The sequence below is a fragment of the Syngnathoides biaculeatus genome, chromosome 12 (assembly GCF_019802595.1).
Source record: "Syngnathoides biaculeatus isolate LvHL_M chromosome 12, ASM1980259v1, whole genome shotgun sequence".
In the NCBI taxonomy this organism is placed as follows: domain Eukaryota; kingdom Metazoa; phylum Chordata; class Actinopteri; order Syngnathiformes; family Syngnathidae; genus Syngnathoides; species Syngnathoides biaculeatus.
This window is the reverse complement of record NC_084651.1, coordinates 13,893,872-13,916,649: the sequence shown is the minus strand read 5'-3', so window position 1 is coordinate 13,916,649 and position 22,778 is coordinate 13,893,872. Positions and strand designations below refer to the sequence as shown.

General features: G+C 39.8%; 1 protein-coding gene across 1 annotated transcript; it reads right to left on the bottom strand.

The window, feature by feature from the left end:
- On the bottom strand, positions 1–22,484 carry prim2 (DNA primase subunit 2). The gene is made up of 15 exons (XM_061837221.1): positions 22,361–22,484; positions 21,859–22,064; positions 21,029–21,178; positions 20,820–20,932; positions 20,624–20,718; positions 20,425–20,545; positions 18,925–19,020; positions 17,567–17,704; positions 11,600–11,667; positions 10,581–10,653; positions 10,310–10,495; positions 4,815–4,941; positions 2,475–2,557; positions 2,248–2,316; positions 1–383 (listed from the first exon to the last, which is right to left on the bottom strand). The coding sequence occupies exons 3-15, from the start codon at positions 21,171–21,173 to the stop codon at positions 249–251; spliced, it is 1,449 nt and encodes a 482-aa protein (XP_061693205.1). The 5' UTR covers positions 21,174–21,178; positions 21,859–22,064; positions 22,361–22,484; the 3' UTR covers positions 1–248.
- Positions 22,485–22,778: the final 294 nt, after the last annotated feature.

Below are 22,778 nucleotides of genomic sequence, written 5' to 3'. Positions count from 1 at the left end.
TCAACATATTGAAAAGATGTTTAATGGACAAGACGAAGTAACTTCAAGTCCAGAGTGAGGGTGAATGCCCTTTCCTGTCAAGGGCATCGCAATGCAAAATTTTTAAAAACCTGAAAACATTTATTTACTAAATGTGGGAAAAGAACAAATTAAGCATCTTGAAAGTACGAGTCTAGATCTTTCGTCATATTGGCCAAATCCTTGATGTGTTACTGTTCACGACTTCCTCGTGAGCTGCAGAAGAGTTTTTAAATGCAGACTTCCTGCGACCTCTGCGATGTGTCCACCGTCTCACGCGTGACATCTTTGCTTCCCCCCAAAAGCTTCTGGCTCTCCACAAAGTACTGGTTGGGGTGATTGAGGGAGAAATTGGCATCTTCCACCTAGCATTAAAAAAAAGCATGGTTTTGATGTTGGCTGGAAGTAAAAAATGTGGAAAATGTCTGGTACAATTACCACAACTGGTATGCAAAAAAAATCACCAAAGTGTAGTGTAGTATAGTAAGTATTTTTCCTCCCACAATTGCCAAGTCAATTATGTGCACTATACATAGGTATAAGAAAAAAAAAAAAGACAAGACGCTTTCACATTTTAGAAATGTATGCTGCCATCTAGCAGTTATGAAAAAAGTGGCACTTTTTACACTTTCAATTTGACAGGGTTATGTATGCCTGCATAATATGTACAGTTATGCTCAAAAGATTACATACGCTGGCAGAATTTGTGGAATGTTTTTTAAAATGACGGAACAACAACCATCTATTTCTTGGTTATGTTTTGTTCAATGATAATGCTTTCCTGAAATTCCTGACTTTAATTTGAATCCCATAAAAATAAAATGTGTTTTGTCTGGCCCTTCCTGTTTTTTTTTTTTATCATCAAAGAATTGTACCCATCTTACAAATTCTCCCTGGGTAAACATGAGCACAACTGTTCTCTCATTTACTCAATAAAAATAGGGCTGTGAATTTTAAATTAAGCAAGTAAACAAAAAAAAGTGCTTAACTTGAGGATAATCTTTGGGGGGGGGGGGGGGGAACAACGTTATATTACATGGGTAGAAGCAAAATTAACCATCTTAAAAATGCATTATACTGCACATTGGAGGGTTTTCCCAGAATTTTGAGGCCAACTTTGGGATTCTGTATTACATATGGCTGTGCATTATAAAGGTGACCAGCTCAAGGTGTACCCTCCCTCACCCAAAGTCATCTGACATAGTGGTCATCACACCCGCTACCCTGAGGAGGAAAAGTGGCTCAGAAAATGGATGGCTGGGTGAACATATTTTTTAATCCACAGCACAGGTGTCAAATTTAAGGCCTGGTGCTTTTATGTGGCTCGAGAAGGAAAATCATTTGTATCAACTTCTGTGATTTTTGCTGAAATCTGCACCAAACTTTCCAATTGTCATACAGTAAATGATAATGTTGAGATATCACAAGCATTTTTGTGTTGCCAAACATCAAGTTGAAAAACGGATACCCTTGATTTCTGATTCCAAACCTACTTCATACATGTGTAAACATGATTAGGCTGTGAAAGATTTTTATGGTTTCACAATCATAATAGCCCTCTGAGGGAAACCGTAACTACAATGTTGCCCAGGACAAAGATGAGTTTGACATCCCGATCTACAGGATGCCAGCAATGTATACTGACCGGCAGAACAATTAAATGTTCTTCCGTTAGATGACGGAATATACAATCAATGTATGTATTTATTTACCCGTTCCCATTAATGCAACAGATTATATGTAACAGCTTTCTACAAGTACTGTAAACAGCTTTGCCCATCCATCTACCGCTTCTCCTTTAGGTTCAGGTAAAAAGACCCAGATTTCACACCAAGTCAATTTGAGAGTAAATTGAGATGTGATCATTACTTCACTATTCCTAATTTGTGGTGACATTTTTAGTTTAGTGGCGTGTTGTGAGATTTTTCTAATAAAAATGGGTGCGATGGCTCAAAAAAAGGGGAAGCGCTGTTGAAGAGACTGCCACCTCTGGTTGTGGTTGTAATTTCCTGTGGTGTCAAACTGCACGACATACTGAGTGCTGCTTTCTCATTTTTTTAGTAACCTTATGTATCTTAATATGGACCAACAGTGATTGGCATCAACACAGATACTGCAGGAGTAAATTCAGCAACACAATCTTGGGGAATGTGGTAGATTGTAAATCAAAGGTCAAGCCTCTCCCTCTTGTGTCCATGGTTACCTTCATCTTGAGAAAAATCTACTTACATTATGAGTCAGCTCAAAGTACTTCTGGCATGCCAGCTGGTAGTGCATACCCTTCACCAGGTCCAATAACTGCAGGGAATAGTTGTCAAGTTGGACTTTTCTAAACTCAACTTTGACAGCAATCATTTTTATTTTTGCTGACCGGAACATTGAACACAATAGGAAGGATTGCATCACACTCCTTATGACAGTGGCTCAGGAGTGACAAAGTTGACCCAAGGACTCACCTGACTGACCCCACTGGGGGACACCTTGTAGAACTGTAGCTTCTGCTTCAGCAGATCCGGGTCACTGTGACGAAATGGACAGCCTAAAAATCAAAAATAAGAATGAGCTCTTCCAAAAACATTAATACAGCCGTGGACAAATAAAAATCTATGCTATTAGCAGCAGGATAGGAACTCTTAAGAACAAGCTACTACAAAACGGACCTGAAAGTTCCTGAGAAGAATAAGAGAAGAAAGTAACTACAGTGTGTTGGAAAAGGGGATGAAGAGACTACGTCATACTGAGATTAAATTGTGTTTTGTCCATTTAGCATGCCGAATTCCTGAAAGCCACCAAAACGCGGTACAGTACACACATACAGACGGGGACAAATTTGAGCATTTTCCCTCATTGCGATCAGTGCCAGCAAAGGGCTGATTCTCAGATATCTGAAAGAATATTCTGAATGATTGGTGTTTAGGCTGTGTTAAAATGACACCCAAAATGAAGTTACTAGCTTCTTCTAGTACTACTCGTACGTATGCTTTGTATTTTCCATCAGCATGGATGTACTATGACAGGCAGTCTTATTACTCTTTCGGACACAGTATGTGCTGTGCTGTTTGTCGTCTCAAGTACACCACTTAGTCAGTGTAGGAGCAGTAGACACAATTGGTCAATTTATTGTCATGTGTGCGGTCACTCGATTAGTTAAAATTACAAAAATACACATACAGTGAAGAAAACAAGTATTTGAACACCCTGCTGTATTGCAAGTTCTCCCACTGAGAAATCACGGAGGGGTCTGAAATTTTCATCAAAGGTGCATGTCCACTGTGGGAGAAATAATCTAAAAAGAAAAATCCAGAAATCACAATGTATGATTTCTTAATTATTTATTTGTGTGATATACCTGCAAATAAGTATTTGAACACCTGAGAAAAACAACGTTAATATTTGGTACAGTAGCCTTTGTTGACAATTAAAGAGGTCAAACGTTTCCTGTAGTTGTTCACCAGGTTTGCACACACTGCAGGAGGGATTTTGGCCCACTCCTCCACACAGATCCTCTATAGATCAGACAGCTTTCTTGGCTGTTGCTGAGAAACGGAGTTTCAGCTCCCTCCAAAAATTTTCTATTGGGTTTAGGTCTGGAGACTGGCTAGGCCACCCCAGAACCTTTATGTATGCTTCTTACGGAGCCACTCCTTGGTTTTCCCAGCTGTGTGTTTTGGGTCATTGTCATGTTGAAAGAACCAGAACGACCCATCTACAATGCTCTGACTGAGAGAAAGAGGTTGTTCCCCAAAATGTCACAATACATGGCCGTGGTCATCCTCTCCTTAATACAGTGCAGTCGTCCTGTCCCATGGCAGAAAACACCTCCAAAGCATGATGCTAACATGATTCACAGTAGGGATGGTGTGATGGAACTCATCATTCGTCTTCCTCCAAACATGGTTAGTGGAATTATGACCAAAAAGCTCAATTTTGGTCTCATCTGACCTTCTCCCATGACTCCTCTGTATCATCCAAATGGTCATTGGCAAACTTAAGACGGGCCTTCACATGTGCTAGGAACCTTCCGTGCCATGCATGATTTCAAACCATGACGTCTTAGTGTATTACAAAGAGTCACCTTGGTAACGATGGTCCCACCTCTTTTCAGGTTATTGACCAAGTCCTGTCATGTAGTCCTGGGCTGTTTTCTCACCTTTCTAAGGATCATTGAGACCCCACGAGGTGATATCTTGCATGGGGCTCCACTCCGATTGAGATTGACAGTCATGTTTAGCTTCTTCCATTTTCTAGTGATTGCTCTAGCAGTGGACCTTTTTTCACCAAGCTGCTCGGCAATTTCTTCATACCCCTTTCCAGTCATATGGAGTTGTACAATTTTGTCTCTGGTTTCTTTGGACAGCTCTTTTGTATTGGCCATGTTACACATTTGGGTCTTACTGATTGTATGGGGTAGACAGGTGTCTTTTTGCAGCTAATGACCTCACACAGGTGCATCTGATTCAGAATAATACATGGCGTGGAGGTGGACTTTTAAAGGCAGACTAACAGGTCTTTGAGGGTCAGAATTCTAGCTAATAGACAGGTGTTCAAATACTTATTATATATTATATATATTAGATTATACATATAAAATTATACATTGTGATTTCTGGAATTTTCTTTTTCGATTATCTCTCTCACAGTGGACATACACAAACGATGAAAATTTCAGACCCCTCCATGATTTCCAAGTGGGAGAACTTGCAATATAGCAGGGTGTTCAAATACTTATTTTCTTCACTGTATGTCTACCCTGCTAAAGTGGACCTTCCCTTTTCATCTAACACCAGTCAACTCACCATGATGGTCGCCTTGGCTGGGCGGGTTTGACATAATCACTTTCATGCAGCTGTAAGGGGTGTAGTCCGTCCTCTTGCCTTCTTTACCAAACATGTGGCGGATGCTGTAAGCGTACGCTTTGTCAAACTAAGAAAAGAAGAGGCAAAGAGGGGTAGTGTGAACGGGTGGCGGAAGCAAGGTTGGGGTGAAAAGATACAGTTATATATCATGGCACTGTTGACACTCTGCTTTTCCTCAATGAAATATGAAGCTATTAGAGGGAACCAGTGGTGGAAGTGAAGCCAGCTAAAGTATGGCTAACGTGGTTGTCTTTTGTTTTGACCCATAAATTAAGAAGTGAGCTGCCAAATAACGTGTGTGTAGTGGAGGGGGGGGTATCACTCACAGGCTCCACAGTGGATCAACAAGATGTGGCAGTGCACTTGCATTAAAAGTGAACTAAGGCCTCCTCTAAAACTCAAACTGTAAAACACCCAGCACGCCCCTACTTTTGCACACTCAATAACACATTCACGCTGCAAAAAACCCTTGAATTTGCTAATTTAACAATTTAGCATGGCAATTTAAAATGCATCAAGTTGTCTACAAGTACAATAAATCTCTTATTAATTATTGAAAACCTTCCAGGATTCATATGGTAATCTCCGGCCTCCCTCCTCCCCTATTGAGATGAACACTGACACGTTGCTCCCACTTACTGTAACTGTGTTTAATGAGGATTGGAGGGAATCATTAGGACATAAAGGCTTAAAAGCAAGAAGTTAGCAAAAATGTGAAAAATAACTTTTCCCCGCCAGCAGAGATCCTAAAACTATACAACAGCAAAAGCAAGTATGCAAAATTTGCCTTCCCCACAAAGTAAATTTTAAGTGATCCACATTGATTATTTTTTGATGATACAAGTAAGATTTGATATCAGATCTAACCCAATGCCCTTCAAAGAATCTACAGTTTGTGACTAGTGCTATTACAGCTGCGGGTTGTCATTTTGTAAACTTTCACCAGAGACAACATGGCCTCATGGGTAACTTGCTGCCAGTGAATGGCAGGAGTGCCGACTCTCTGACTCCCTTGGCTTCCTCCTACCGTCCCGCTGTCGTCAGGTGCCGTGTTCAGCTGTGACAATATTATTAGTTATTTTTATAATTATAGTCCACAATCACAATTCACTTTTAAACTTGACCATGCATACGTGATTTACATCATATTTGATCGCCCCTTCAGTAAGTTTGATTCCTTTTGGTGTATCCATTCGACTCACTTGCAGCACCTGAGAGCTGAGAAGCAGCCCTTATTCAAGTTTTGAAACCTGACTTTATATACTAAACATTTTTTTTTTAATTCATTCAAATTTGGTGGGCTTGTTAACAATACTCATTTCTGTGCTGTGTCAAATTCACATGCCATTTCTTTGGGCCTGCTTACTGCCTCTAACATTTTTCATTTCCAGCTGTTTTCTAGATCAGTGATTCTCAAAGTGTGGTATGATTACCACAAGTAATACGTGGACTCATTCTATGGTGGCCCACAATAGAATCACTCAAATGAATTATACAAAAAAAGCAGGAGAATGAAGCTTGTAATTATAGCTTATTGAAACTAAAAGTTTTATTTTTTCACCCACCTCCCCTGCACAGTACATTTCTTCCATCAAGTCGAGTATAGTTTTTAAAGTACAATCAGTTGTATTCAGCTTTTTAAAACTATTTTAATGTTGGCCCTTATGGTAGTACTTAGAGAGCTAAATATTTTGCTGGTGGTACTTTGTATAAAAAGTTTGAGAACTACTGTTCTAGATAATCCTGGATGTACCCGAATATAGTTGACCTCCAAAACTGGTGGCATTAAGAAAATCTAAGAAGCAGGAGGCAGTAAAAACATGAGTACAAAAGCTGTATTTAAAGAGCAGCTCGCACCCATCTTGGGCTCATGAGCTCTTGATCATCCCTCAGCGTGAGGACACATTCACAAAAACCTGCGGCGCCTGAGACAGAAAAATAGGACACATTCAAAAGGATTATGTGCAATCGTGTGTGCGTATGTGTGTGCATGTGTGTATACGCAGTACACTTGGCATGGCTTCTTAGGCACAGTCCATAGTGACTGATCTCCCTCGAGGTCCAATCTGTTTTGGATGTAATTACATTAAAGTACTCCCATTTATAATCTACACTGCAGGCATTTCCACACTCAGAAACAAGGTATGAGTGTAATGTACTGCTAACAAGTTGGTGATGTACAAGTTAGAAGTCGAAATCCCAACCAAAGGGGGCAGGCAACTAACTCCGTAGCTGAAATTTGCATACTATAACTTGTGAAGAAATACTTAAAAATAATTAAACGTTTTACTGCAGGCCCAATATGTAACTCTTGTTTCACAAGAAGAGTCATGTCATGCAAGATTTATTTTATTCAAAAACCAACCAACTATAGAGGTTAAACAGAAATATTAACATTTACTGCATTAACTTAATCAGTATTTTTAGATTAAAATAGTAAAATCAAAGCCTTTAAAGGTGTAAAAGCCCAAATGTTTACAGCAGTAAATCTAGATAAAAGTACTGCAACACACCTCTTAAATGAATTAATCATGCATTATGACTGTAATCTCAACAAATGTATTACTAACTCGCAACCCAGTAACTATTACCATTTTGTTCTTTTGATCTTGCACTCCTATGAACTTATTAAATTATCGATTTAACTCACTCATCGGGATGTAGGGGTTGTCTGTCGCAGTTTCAATCTGAAGCTCTTTTTTTCATAGGGTTAGGACCACTTAATATAGTAGAAAATTATTATAAAAATGAAAAGTTTTAACGTTGACATTAACTTATTTTTTAAACATTGCTGTGATGGTCTACTCAGAATCGGACGATAGGGTAGTAGCTAACCAGATAATACTGCCATGGAAGTTCACTGGTGCTTAAGAGAGGTTACAATTGACCGCTGGTGTAAGAAAGTTGTCGCACTGTGTTGAGTCGGGTTTGCGTTCATGAGCTGCAAGGTTAGTGACTGTGCTTCCTTTTTCCCACCATCGTAACAAGTCAATAACATAGAGATGTGCTTGACACACACACACACAAAAAACAAAACAAAACAAAAAAAAAAACAGGCGTGCGATACGATACACCCCTTTTGTGCTGCAAATCCAGAAATAAGAGTACCAGTCGCTGTCTGGTGACTTGTCTGGTGATTTGCTACAACGGCCAAATCTGGAACTAAGAGATATTTGTCTGTGGCAAAGGGGCGTTTTGAAGTCCAACCAGACACTATTTTCTGTTCATTATATCAGAAGCCTCTCTTAAAACATTTAATGTGCCTGAAATTATTATAGGGGGGATTAGGGAGCAGTGATAGGAGTCTATTATGCATATTTACAAGTGTTGTTGGAAAGAGACACTGTAGGAAATGCTGCCTGTTAAGTTAACCGTGGGCCAGTTGTATAAATCAATTAACTCAATTATCCATCCATTCATCCATTTTCTGAGCCGCTTATCCTGACAAGGGAGTGCTAGGGCCTATCCCAGCTATCTTTGGGCAGAAGACTGGGTATACCCTGAACTGGTTGTCAGGCAAACACAAGGCACATATAAACAAACAAGCAATCGCACTCGGGGTCACACCTATGGGCATTTTAAAGTCTTCAATTAATGCATATTTTGGGGATGCAGGAGGAAACTGGAGAGAAAACCCAACCAGGCAAAGAGAGAACATGCAAACTCTACACAGGCGGGGCTGTGATTTGAACCTGGTAGGTCAGAACTGTGAAGCGGACACTCCAACCAGTCTTCCATCGTGCCGCCTTAAGTCAATTATATTTACAGATATAAACTGTACAGCAGTCTTTACCCAAAATGCAACAGCGGAAGGTTCCAAGTTCCAGTTCCTACACACACACACGCACGCGCACACATGGCAAACACACATCCAGCAATCAAATTCTGATACAAGACAATGCACAGCAGGTATGGATTTCATCAATTTTTTGCCGCTATTGCATCGTCTCTCCCTCTGGCCCTCCCTCACAGCTTCGTTGGCTCCCACTTCCTCAGATGTGCTTGTCGCATACTAATGAGGTGGCCCTTGTGCAGCCTACCACAAAGACCAACCTCTGACACAACACATACAGCATAAGCAGGGCGAGTGGGTCAGCGCCGTCTTGTGGGGGGAAAAAAGAGCTCTGGGATTTCAATGTTGAACTAAGATAACTATAAATGTGGTCGACTCAAGTAGTCACACGACCAGATGGTGGAAGGCACGAGGGATGGCAGAAGAAAACTGATGAGCAAGTAGTTAATTATTCTGCTGGTGTGCTTTTGGAACAAAAGACAGCAGGACAAAGTGGCATGAATCCTGAAATATTTTTTGTTTACTAAGTGCAAAAACTAATAAAACAAACTACGAGTGACATTTCTTGATGTGAATTCTCAGTGACAGATGAGTTATGGAACCACATCAGAATTTGTTCTCCCAAAGGTATTACATTAGACTCCAATACCGGTGCAGGCTGCAAATAACATTAGAGGAGCAGAACCCATTTTTTACAAAATGAATGAAGAACGAGCTGTATTTTCATGCATCACAGCCTACACAGAACACACTGCATCTTGTTTAAAGGAGTTTTTTTGTGTGCTCATGGCTCTTCTGCGGTGAAGTCTAAATTACTTTAAGACGTTGAAGTAAATAGAAAGAATCACAATAAAACAGGCAGACATTTCCAGAAGTTAAGGCGAAGCAGATGAAGTTTGATGGAAAACAGTAACAAATTGCATGTCTTAATATTAAGATAACTAGAATTATTTGAAACATAAAATACCATGTTCGGCTAAGTTATTGGGCTGCAGTCATGAATTTAAGCAAACTTTAAAGTGTCAATAACACGTCATCCCCATAACCATCATAATGCGCTATTTTCAGATGATACACAGCCTTTCACATGGCTACATTTACATGTTAATATGCTTGGTCTTCTCAACAACGCTAGAGTGCCTTTGTGACACTTGGCTTTTGCATTTCACTATTGTTACAATAGTTGTTTCTCTCAAATTTCTCGTAAAAATAATTTTGGAAGAAGAATTGCGGAACAGCACGTTTCCTTTAATCATATCTAACACCAACCTCTGGACCACGCTCTGGAGTCAAAAACAATTAAATGATACCTGAACAATAACTTTTTGAAACATCCAGGATATTTCTTCAAATGCCTATTGTTTAGGGGCCCTTATTAGAAAGTTTTAGTAGAAATGTTAGTCTTTGCATTTAAGTGAAACGATGCAAAAATATTTTCCCATGGTTTGCCACTGATACTGAGCAACAGATAGATGTAATGATAAACAACCTGAGTGATTAGCAAAAAGTTATAAAAACAAAAATATCCATTGTTGTGCCGGGCCACTCGAAGACAGGTCACAGCAGCAATCACTGTACCTCATCCACAACAAGTTATAAAGTAAAAAACATACAAAAAAAGAAAATATAACAAAGTATTAACCTTGTCTGCATCCACTTTGCCTCTGATGAATTCTGACCTCCAGAACTGAAGCGCCTGCTCCAGAGAGAGACCGATGCCCTTGAGAAAGAGGCCATACTGCATGCGGCCCCCATGGCGGAGATGGTGATTCTCCCTTAAGGACTGATGGAGCTGCCTCATGCAAAGAGGGAAGGATTTGCCTGACAGCTGCAGGTGGACAATAAGAAATGGTTAAAGCACACACTAGCATAATTTAGGAAAGACAAGCAAATTCAGATTCCAAGCGACTTACTGAATCAATTTGTTCCAAGGAGATTTTACCAACGTTTTTCTGGATGCTGTAGTCCTGTCCCAAATAGGAATGGCTAATAAAGGAAAAACACATTTCTGAATACACTGAAGGCTGAAATAAAGAGGAGTTGATGTAAAATTACTCACAGGAAAAAAAACAACTAATTGTTCAAAACCTTCGCATAAAAGCTTTCGAGGACAATTGGAATCGCTTTGATGACTGACATTTGCAAAAAACGTGATTCTGCACACAGAACGATGCAAATTGTATCCTTTCGAAAGTGGTCTTGAGAATTCCATCAGGTGCAGTAGTAAGGTACCAAGGCCTTGTGCAATGCATAAATTTCCACATTCACCTCCATTGGAAACCTTAAAAAGGACCAACTCTTGAGGCAGTCAATCAATACCAGTAGATTTTGGCACTCTCACATAGGGCTGTTTTTCATTCCAATGTGGACCGCCACCACAGATTAGGGAACTGCCTACTAATCGCAACAAGCTGCCCACTAATTCTTATCACAACAATGAGCCGACATGGCTTCCTCCATCCTATTAACGTGCTTTGCTTTCTCCCAAAGATGACACCCTCGTAGTGTTCTGAGCTGCTTACTTGGGTATTGATGTTGTGATGGGGTTTGCCTTTCTAGTTTGTGGTTTTCGATCAGTAAGTACAGACAAATGTTTCAGAGTTGAGTAAACTGAGACGACGTAATGATTAAATGAACAATTAGATTGCTTTTTAATGGATTTAATCAACAGCAAGGGAGGACTCATTAAAGATTACACAACTGCTTTGTGAAAATAAAGTGACACATCATACTGTGTTTGTTTATACTGGTTGATTAATGGAACTTATGTTGTGTTTATCATTCACACAGTTAACAGGGATCTCTGCCCGAATGTGTGTAAAACATCTGGAGCTGCTGGACCGCAAATGCCCCTTGTTGCCAAAAATCTATTCCGCACCAGGTCCTCTCAGGAGGAACTGGTCAGCTAAAAGTTATGAATTCCGCCACTTACCTGAGGTGATTCAGGAGCGGCTGGAGCCGTTCATCAGACTGCACTGCCGGTAGCCAACGCGCAGCCAGCTGTGGGAGAGATTGGCATCGTGGGTGAGTCGAAGGATGAGACGACACGAACACGGCCCGTTGAGGGTAAAGATTAAGTACCGTGAAGAAAAATTATGAGCTCACAGGCACATGGATTTGTATCTTGGCTGGATTTTTCTGGGGAGTTGTGGTGATGTAGTGGGTGGGGGGAGGTGAATTGCTGCACAAAATATGACATATTAGAAATCCAACAAGTTTGAAAAAATGGCCAGCACAGTCTGGATTTCACAATGCTTGTGTTATAATTAACTGGCATTTTAACCCCCCTGCTTAATAACACCGCTTGGTTAATGGATTGTTCTCCTTGTAAACGCAGTTACAATTTAATGAGTGTGTCTTCTAATCAACAACAGTGCAGTGCAGAACTGGTGGACTTTTACACAGCCACTTAACACTTCATGTACTATAGCACAATAACAAAGATGTGACCAAGCTTGAACCATCCTTTGAAAAGATACGTACATTTATAAAGCCATCCTCTGTCCCCAGTGGAGGACATGAGCCATTACACTTAATTGTGCAGTTACACTGGTTTCTCATTTGCTTTTCCAATTTGAAGACGACAGTGGCCAGTCCCTTGACAGAGATCAGTGGCCAAGTTTCACAAGCAACAGTGACTTCATGCATGCTGTAATGTTTAGCAATCACGAGTGGCAAACCCGGTTTGATTCCCCATTCAACACTTCTCTCACAGCTATCACTTTCTCATTGAGCTTTGTGCATAAAAGCTGCTGTCAAGTTTGTTTCAGTTTTAGGAGTTGCTACATTGTGGAACCACATTTGTAGAGTACTCACTTAAGAACAAGATGTCGCAATTTCATCAGTGAAGACAAAAGCAGGTGGTCACATACGTTACATCCAAATTTCCAAATAGAGAAGAGGACCTTGTTTGTGTTCAAAGGCATCATTTTTCTGTTTGAATACAATGATGGCTAAAAAAACAAGCAATGGGTGATATAATTTGATTGTTATGACAAAAGATTTGAAGAAAAAAAAAAAGCATGACTGATACCATCCTCTGGTCTGTGTGAAATTTGTAAAGAACTTAATGATGTATATTAAATTTGTATTCATAATTTCTAAATATATTATACATCTTTGTATATATAATTGCTGACAATGTCAAAAGACAGAACTATGTACTCTTTTACTGAATTGTGGAACTTTTTTTTTTTAACTCTTTCCGTGTTCCAGATTTTTGGGGCCGTGGCTAAAAAGGCTCCCCAGTGACAGCTGGGTTAATGACATGAGTCCCCAATGTCCCACGATATAAGAACCTATCTATTTATTCATCCATTTTCTGAGCCGGTTAGCCTCACAAGGGTCGCGGGAATGCTGGAACCAATCCCACCTGTCATTGAGCAGGAGGCAGGGTACACCCTGAACTGGTTTCCAACCAATCGCGGGGCACATGGAGAGAGACAACAGTCCCACTCACAATCACACCTTGGGGCAATTTACAGTCTCCATGTAATAATCCATGTTTTTGGGATGTGGGAGGAAATACGATTGACCAGAGAAAACCCATGCAGGCACGGGGAGAACATGCAAACTCCACACAGGCTGGGTCGGGATTTGAATGAATTAATTGAATGAATATGCTTTCAATTTTTATTGATAGCCAGCCCACCTTTAGGTGGCCAATGTTCGGTAATGCAAGACTACTACATATTACTACATCTAATTTAAAAATGAGAGAAAACAACCAATCTGCTGCAGGTGGAAAGGGTTGTGGTTGATTCTGGCTGTGATTGCTCAAACGTGGAAATATGTTGCCAAAAGACGATTGAGAGGTGAAACAATGGCTTGATTTTTCATAATTTTGACACCTTTTATACATTTGCCAAATCTTTAATCATTAGATTTTGCCAGGGATTTTATCACTACTACCACATAATGTTTATCTTCTTTACAGGGAATAATAGTGTTATTCACAGTGAAACTGAGAAAATGTGAACAAAAAATTCTCAATGTAAAAAGTGGAAAATTTCACCGAGTATTCTTTTTTTTCTCCATTGCCGAACCATTCTTAAATCCTTGTGGATATCAATTGAGGAGTATTTGTGGAATTATGGTAACGGATAAACTGGAAGATGAAAACTGACCTTTAATTAACAACTCGTGGGGTATACCATATGTCGTAATATAAACGGAATATATTTTTTTCTGTAAACCAACAGGTCACAGAGGCTTCAGGTGAAAATAAACGGGCAATAAGGTATTTCTAGCAGAACAACTACACCCCAGGCTAGGTCCCTCTATGTCTAGTCATACCAATAAAGCAGTGTTGCTTGTGCTTGCACCTGTTCCAAACGTTCGTCTCTACACTAGTGGACCTCAGCTGTCTCGTTACATACACACATTATGTTACGGAAAGAGCCTCCAGCTTCCCACAAAACATCCTATTATATGATGTTACATGAGCCTGAGGGTGAGCATGGAAACATTGTACCTTCTGTGCCCACAAACACATTGCATGCACCACACCCCTATAGACATCTTGTGTCATTATGCACACACGTTTCCTCTCACTTGAAACCTGAGTTTCTTCAGCACACTAAAGCTAACAAACAGAACTCCAGTATAACATGTACTGTACAAGCACAGCTGTTGTAAAATAAGAGTACCGTAGCCAGATGCAGGTAGACAACAAGAGGAAAATAATGTAGAGAAACACTGTGATGCACTGTTAACTCTTAACAACTGTGACAGGTTTGAGATCATTATAAAAAATGTATTTTAACATCAACCGATATTACTTTAAGCGTGCACTACTGAGTCATAAAATGCATTTTGTCACCTGTTCTATCTCCTTTAATAAAAACCAAAGGACCTTAATTGATTTACTGGATGACTGAAAGAAAGAAATACATTTATTCATTCCCCCCCACCCCCCTAAGTTTCCCAGTTTCTCGAGCAGGGGTCCCCAACCCCTGATATCGGCAGGACAAAAGGATGTTTAAAAAAAATAAATAAATCCCCATTACTCATGCAGAGATTTTGCTTTGGAATTACAAATTTGTCCTCGCTTGCCCCACAACTGCTCAGTGGTCACAAGAGCTAATCTTAAGAAAAATGAAATTCATTATTTAAAAATATGAGAGCGCTGTAATGGGAAGAAACAAGCAAACAATGGGGCTGTTGAAGGGTCACAGACTGCCAAAAAAAAAAGAAAAATGCATTTAAAAAGAAAAGCACAAAGAAGCCTATAGCAGTTACGTGTTCATTGCAACGGGTGAAACACAAGCTGCACACCAGCTGTGCAGTTTGCAGTGACCTAAAAACTGCTTTGGGAAATTGAGACAAAACTTGAATAGAAAACCCTCCGGAATGTATTGAGAGAAAAAAAAAAAAAACAATGATAGAAACTGTTCTGAAGGGGGATCACTTGTACAAAATGTGTCCGCATTGAAGGCATCACTCTCTGTTGTGGACAGCATTGCTGAGGCAAAAAATATTTGGATATTTGCAGGGAACTATTTGGAGGGACTACAGTAAAAATGGTAGTAAATATCCCTCTTTTGGGTAGCACCATAAGGCTAATGGATGAAAAGCAAAGGGCATTGAGGTACAATTAAAAGAGATTATATATAAGCCCCCACATGACACAATCCAGGTAGACGAATCTACTGAGCTTGTAAAGAAGGCTATATTGCTCATTTCTGTGTCAAGAGGATGTGCATGAGGATTTGTTATGTGTATTGTTTTTGCCAACCAAAGCCACCGCTGCTATTTAAGTCCTTGAACGATCACATATTGAGAAGACAAAGACAAATGACTGGACGGCTTTTGGGTCTGACAACACAGATCAAGGAGGTCGCTTTTGAAAGTGAATCTATACACTGTGTCATCCCCTAAGGAAATGCTGTCGAGTCGAAAACTGTCACCATCCACATCAAAGCACATGCCCTTAATTTGCATCTGTTTGAGTAGCTGTGAAGAGATGAATGCTGAACATAAAATGCCTTCTCTTGTACACACAAGTTAGATGGCTTTACAGAAGCAAATGGCTGGTTAGAGATTTTGAATTACTAAAGTCCCTGCAGCAATTTCTTCTCTAAAAACAGTTGCCAGTGGCATAGTTTTTCCAGCAACAATGATGGGATCTTGAAATTTGCTTACCTTTGTGACATTCCCCCCACCCCAAAATGATGGAGACAAAGAGTGAACACTGGGATTTTAACGTTTTACAAAAGAACAGGGATTAAGAAATGGACTGAAGTCGGACCTTCATTCTCCCAGATGGTGCATGACCACCAGCAACAGTTTAAGAGTTTCAGCGTTCCTTCCCAAGACTCTGGGATAGGAATGAAATGGCTCGGTAAAACATTTGCGAACAAGCTGGATGGATAACCCCTATCGATACTTAAACAGGAACACTTGTTTTAAGCGAAGAAAAAAAAAAAAAAAAAAACACCAAGTGATATTTGTCAGTTCGTACTGACAGTTAGCATATGGGTAAAAAGATCGGTGAAAAAAATCTGACCGCTTTGCTCACATCTTGTGCCTCTAATTTTATTTGCAAGAAACTACTGTATCAAAGGAAAAATAATTTAAACCAGAGATAGAAGAAGTTGTGCCTGGAAAGATGTTATACTTTTCTCATGCAATCGCAAGCCAACTCACAATGGGCATACCCCCACAGCCTTGTGTTGACCTGTTTGTTCCCTTATGTTACAGCAACTCTGCTCAAACTATTATGGAATGTCCACCTCTGGGAGAAAAATAGTGCCTAGCTCTAGTTTTCCAAAAACTGGACACGAGACTAGCCAGAAAAACCAAACTGAAGAAGCAGGAAACACTAAAAAGAAGAAAGTGGACGACTCTGATTCCAAAACAGAACGACCGTAAACGGGGGAGTTGCCTTTCAGACGTCGAGGGAGTTAAGGCAGCTGAGGATAGAGATGCAACGTGGAATTAATAACATTTCTCAATGACAGGTACTAATTTTATGAACTCTTTTTGCTTTTTAAGTGATTGCACATTCCTCAAAAAAACAAGCTTCAAACCCATAAAATTTTGTGTTATAATATCACCCCATTACATTTTCTGATGTAGAAGAGGTCAGCCCAAGGCCGGGGGGTTGTGCCCACTATGCGTATGCGTGCATCAGAAATGATTGACATGTTGTCAGTTATGTCTTCTGTCCCTGACTGTTTTTCTTGGGCATAGTGGTACCTTAAAAAAATCTAATTAGAAGCAGAAGAAGCGACCAGGGAGGGCTGATTTATTTTCACTCACAGATCATTTGACTCTAATATTACTGTCATCCCATGCAGACAGTTTTAGCACGACAAAACGTGTTTTGTTGTGTTAAATTGCAAACTCCCCAATTAAGGTTGAAAAACGATAATGACCTCCATGTTTGAGACCATTACAAACCTCTAAACACTCTGCATTAATGTCAAGGCAGAATATTCACATTTTGCCACAAAAGCTCTTGACAGCTGCAACATGAAAAGATTTCATAAAAATCACAGTCTGTCAAAAGCCTTGGTCAGGTTCAAACGACCACTTAAACCTGAATACAATGCAGCACCCCTATGGAAAATCAGAGGAGTTCTGGGTAAATTCAGTTTTTTGTATGATATTGTTAATAGAAAATCTGTTCAAAAAATGCATTCAAATAAGCCTAAAACAATGTACCAGTTCCTTGCTTAATTGTAGTTACGGAACACCAAACGAAGTACTCACACTGATTCTGCATTATGGTGAGTTGATATGACACTATACAATAATTATTGCTACCCGGGTACCACAACCCCGTCTGTGAAAAATCTTCATCCAAAAAACTGGTCCCTTGTACAAAGATTTCGTCTCACTACACGAGACTATTACAGAACCTCTAAGCAAATACCTTTGCAAAATAGACACTTACCGCAAGAGCTTTAGACAATCTTGTACGAAAATCATTGAGCACAATTGTGACGATGTCGTGGTGAGGAACGTACACGTAGCCCGCTTTGAGGTAGACTTTCCGTGTTCGTACCAGATCCAGAGCATCTTGGAAAGGAACCTCAACAACAGTAAACATAGCAACTGTGTTTTAAAAGGGTTATACTTTTTAAAGAATAACACACCATTTATCTGAATATTTGCACGGATGTGTCACAACATTAATCCCATTGGAGCATTCACAGTTTAAAACTGTAGTTGCAGCCAAAGATTAACTGAGTCAGGTAAATTTTAATACCTTAAAAACAAAAAAAAGCACACAGGTAAGACTTAAAATACAAATTTACAGGCAATAACTAATCACTTCTTGAAAATAAAGTTGAAAATACCAGGGATGAGAATGACCAATTTGGAAAAACACTGAAAATGTCTGTCAATGGAGGGGGTTGAGTTTCCTCCTGGATATTTTTTGCTCCTATCGGAACACAGTGTGCACAGCACTTTGCCGGGAATGTCCACTTTTTGTATGTGTTCGGTTAGACACGTTGATACCGTTTACGGTCCTATCTGGACGGTTACACTTTTTTCAAGCCATGGACGTCTGAAACAGTTTTTGATTCCAGCATCCTTGTCAATTGCCCTCGCTTGTTCTTCACCCTTTTTTTCTAACACTTTCGCCATTGTAAAACTTTGAACACACCGTCGCTCAGTTTGCGCTAAATCTGACGCGCCATTACTAGGCTAATTAACAAGTTACACTGCGATTTCTGAGAACTGAGAACACATGTACATGACAATGGTGAAACTCGATTAACCACTAACACGATTGGATCGTAATACTGTATAACTCTGTTGTCCAATCGAGTAATCTGCCGCAAACAAGTTTTAATGTTTACGTCGCAAAATGCAAACATTTACACTACCGAGCAAGTTAGAACGGCCTATGATAGTCGTGCTCGTGCTAGCACTAAGCTGAACTTTACGCTCGGAGCCCACCACCGTGAGGCAGGCGCACGATACCTTAGCCCTGCCCTACCACTCCCCACTGAAATTTCCTCAACTGATTTGCGCTTATCTCGAGAATGGTCATTTTGGTCTGAAAAAGTCAGAAATCCGCCAATCGACAGAAAATTCTCAACCCTGGAATACTTATTTTTCAATTCCTTTACGTAGAAGATGACGTTAAGATGAACAAAGCAAGCGGTAAGGCCAGTTTGCTGCCTTACAGTAGCATCAAAGGTTTGAGTTAAACAAGTCTGACAAAAATTTGGAAAATGTGTCATGTTCTATTGTCAGAAGTGCAACACCACCCAAGATGCACAGTGAGTGTGAGTAACTCACTTTGTAGAACTCTTGATCCTCCACGGTGATTCCACTAACCCCGTAGCTGGAGTTGACAAGTTTATCTTGGAGATCTCGCTTCTCCTCGATAGGAATCTGAAATAAATTTAGAGATGAAGGTGGTGATAATTTTAATGTACATTATCTCAGTGGTTGTTGTACAGAGTGGCTCACATTTGGTGGTTATACTTTTGACTGAACAATGTAGACTTTATTGCAGTATTTTTGGTAAAGACGTGGCTGAAGTAGTTTTCTTTTAATATACTTGAAGTATTTCTAACCTAACTTTATTCTATCATGGAAAAGGAGTGGAAGTAAATAAGTTATACTTTATCTCACATTTATGAACATATGCTTCTTTCTGTTTTTAAAATAAGAAATTCAAATGGGGAATTTGGTTCATACTTCACAGTTCTGTGGTTTGAATCTAAGCTCCGCCCTTCCTGTCTCTTATTTGTATGTTTTCCCTACATTATTTTCTGCGGGTAGTCCAGCTTCCTCCCATATTCCAAAAACATGCAAGTTGAGTTTATTACTTTAAATTAGTGTGTATGTAAGTGAAAGTGTTTTTTTGTCTTTATGTGTCTTGCAATTGGCGGTACCCAAAGTGGACCTCACCCGAGAGGATGAGCATTAGAAAACTAATGGATGGAAGGATATTCAGACAATTCCATTTCTTTTGATTTTTGTTTGCCTTACAGATTATTTTTTTATACATCGTTAAAAAAAATAAAGAAACGTTAAGATCTCTGCATTAGTAAAAATACTCAAGTTGTGAGGAAGTTTCTGAATTCTTAAATCATTGGAATTCTAGTATTCAGCTCTACATTACTGAAAAACCCATGTATATTATTGCTATTAGTGTTTGAATGTACTCTTTCAAAATGTATTTTTTTTAAGTTCAAATGGATAAAGTTTGACACACAACTACATAGGAATAGTTATTCATCGTTAATTATGTCCAAAAAGAAGTATGGAGATTTATGCTATGTTCCAAAAACATGCATGTTAGGTTAATTCAAGACGGTAGGCTATAAGTTAATAGGTCTACCCCACCTCACACCCGAAGTCAGTTCAGAGAAGAGCCAGCACACCCCCAAGAAATGCATAAAAGATTTAAAAATCACTTTGTGGGTCTCAGCGCCATCTAGTGAGAACGTCTAGGTTATTCAGCTTTATTTGATAAAACTGCTGCCTTTCTTATTTTGAATCAAAAAATTACTGGCACAAACTCAAATTTTACCAATATATTTACATTGCATGCAATACACCGTTGGTCTTAGATCTGAAATTTAATCACCAGACCTCAGAACTGTGAGGCAGACATACTAACCACTCACTGCTGCCTGTATCAAAAATCTAGCTTCAAATTCAACCTCAACTCTCCTTACAGGAAAGCTAGTGTAAGTGGATTAATGTGCAACCATAGTAAACAACACAATGTGTAGTACAAACAAATATACATGTTAATTGGTATCTCCCATAATAAATAAATCATACCGCATCATATTTTAGATTATTTTTGTGTAGAAATTCCAACTTCAGTTTCGGAGGCAGGTCATTGAAGCGGTAGCGCAATAGATCCACTTCCTGTTGTATGAACCATCTTCTGAGATCTTCCCTGTAAAGATCCCCCATCGAAATATTTTTTGGTACCTGTTCTATTGGGACGCACTACACACTTGCAAACATCACTTACGTCTGGCAATAGGCGAGTCTCAAAATGAAGTGGGATATGTGGTCCTTTCTTCGTTTCTCGTATTCACTTGGCCCGCTTTGAATTTTTCTGTCATCCTGTAGTAACAATATGACAATTATTGGCTCGAAACCATTTTAGTTTGCTGTTGATCTGGATTTAACATGCTACTAACACAACTGTCAAAAGTACGACTCACAGCCTCTACTCTGTAAGGAAAGTTCAAGTTCCTAAACTCAATATCCAACTTCTTGATGTACTGCTCAGACAGTTTCACATAGCTCACACCCAAATTCTCAACAGTCTTCAGCACTGTAGGGTCAAAAGATGAGAGACACGAGGACATCATGATTTGATGACACCTGAAGAGCAACATGCACGTTTAAATGTTATTCGGCGTGCGCTTACGTTTCAGTCTCTCCACGGCAAATGTTTCAAATTCTGTGAGAGAGATGTTCTCGAGCGGCGGTTGTCCATAGAATTGCAGAGGAAGTCCATAGAGCTGTTTCCGGGGACTGATAGCAGACTTCCATCTTCTGCTGGTAAACTCCATGATGTCTACAAGAGAGTCCAGTTGTGTGCGTATTAGATGTACCACTGGAGACCAGAACCATACCATAAGTATTCCCAAACACTCACACTGTTGCTATTTTTTGAGGATCACTCTCCGTAACAAACATTTTATCTCATGAACTACTGCCATGATATTTTTATACATACACTCACTATCCATAACAAAAACAAATAAGTACAGTTCTAGTTTCCTCCAAAGATGTATTAATTTAACGCTGTTTAATACTGATGTTGCAGTGGAGTGGAAATACTGTACATTAAATCCTACTGACTGAGACATGCTTTTAAAATGTGATTTTCGGTTACATTATTTACGAACACACTCAATGTTGCAATGACTGTTACACTATTCGTCAAGACAGCTAGCAAAGAATTTATCGTTGTGTGGATTTGGGTAAAACCAGTTTATCTTAGCAGGCAAAGTCACGCCACTCAAAACATATTCATTGTTGATGTTCGTACAGTAACAAAATGATAAATGCGACCCTTCTGGGGATAAGCGGCTCAGAAAATGGATGCTTGGATGGCCTGACAACATGAAGCACGAAGATTGTTGGAACAACAAACGAGTAAAAACAAGCAAACTAAAGACAGTTCCGCCGTTGTGATATACCAATGACATCTCTGCCAGAGTAACACAATATAAATGTAGTAAATCTATTTACCGATATAATGAAAAGGGCTCCTTCCTGGTCAAATCCCGCCAAACAGTGTTAAGTGTTCCACGAACGCGGGGAACTGCCGACGTCATGCCAAACCAGGAAATGTGGACTCCTTACGCCCCGCCCTGTTATGATTTGTGAGCACTCGTTTTGTTGTTCGTCTAGTCCCGCTGCCTACACGTTCGCCGGATTACAGTACTGCACATCACCTTGAAAAAAAAAAAATAACTTTTTGTGACGTTCAAATTTTTACTTATTTTTTTATAGTATTGGGGGGCACGGTTGAACAGCCAGAAACCGTTGGCCTCAGGTAAACCCGGCCTCGCCTGTGTGGAGTTTCTATATTTTCCCCGTGCCTGCGTGAGTTTTCTCCGGGCACAACCGTTTCCTCCCACATCCCAAAAACATGCAACATTAATTAGAGACTCTAAATTGTCCCTAGGTATGATTGTGAGTGCGACTGTTGTCTGTCTTCATATGCCCTGGCAACCAGATCAGAGTATACTTTGCCTCCTGCCCGATGACAGCTGGGATTGGCTCCAGTACTCCCGCGACCCTCGTGAGGATAAGCGGTTAAGAACATGGATGGATTGATAATGTTGATGGCTTGATTGATTGATAGTTGTCGTAAAATTTACTCATGCTAATGATAGCTCGAAGCATGCAATCCACTCAAGCTGATATGAACGCTTTGTTTGAAAGGCTATTATCACAACTGATGAACTTGGTTAACCATAAACTTTTACGCTCTGTATTTTAATTATATTTATCTTGCGATTGGCTCTTGCCAGGTTGAGGGTAATTTCGTGGTGGGGTACTCAACAAGATGCGCGAGAGGACCACAACCATACCGCTTCGAACTACAAACGCTCCCGTGATCCATGAGCGCTGACGTCACAGCTCGCCCAGGCTGCGCTGCCTAG

Coding starts and splice junctions, on each gene's coding strand:
- prim2 (XM_061837221.1), bottom strand. CDS start 21,173: ATGGAGTTTACCAGCAGAAGATGGAAGTCTGCTATCAGTCCCCGGAAA. Junction 17,705..18,924: donor AGGATCAAGAGTTCTACAAA/GTGAGTTACTCA, acceptor ACTGTTGTTGAG/GTTCCTTTCCAAGATGCTCT. Junction 4,942..10,309: donor GCAAAGTGGATGCAGACAAG/GTTAATACTTTG, acceptor TTCTTTTCTTAG/TTTGACAAAGCGTACGCTTA.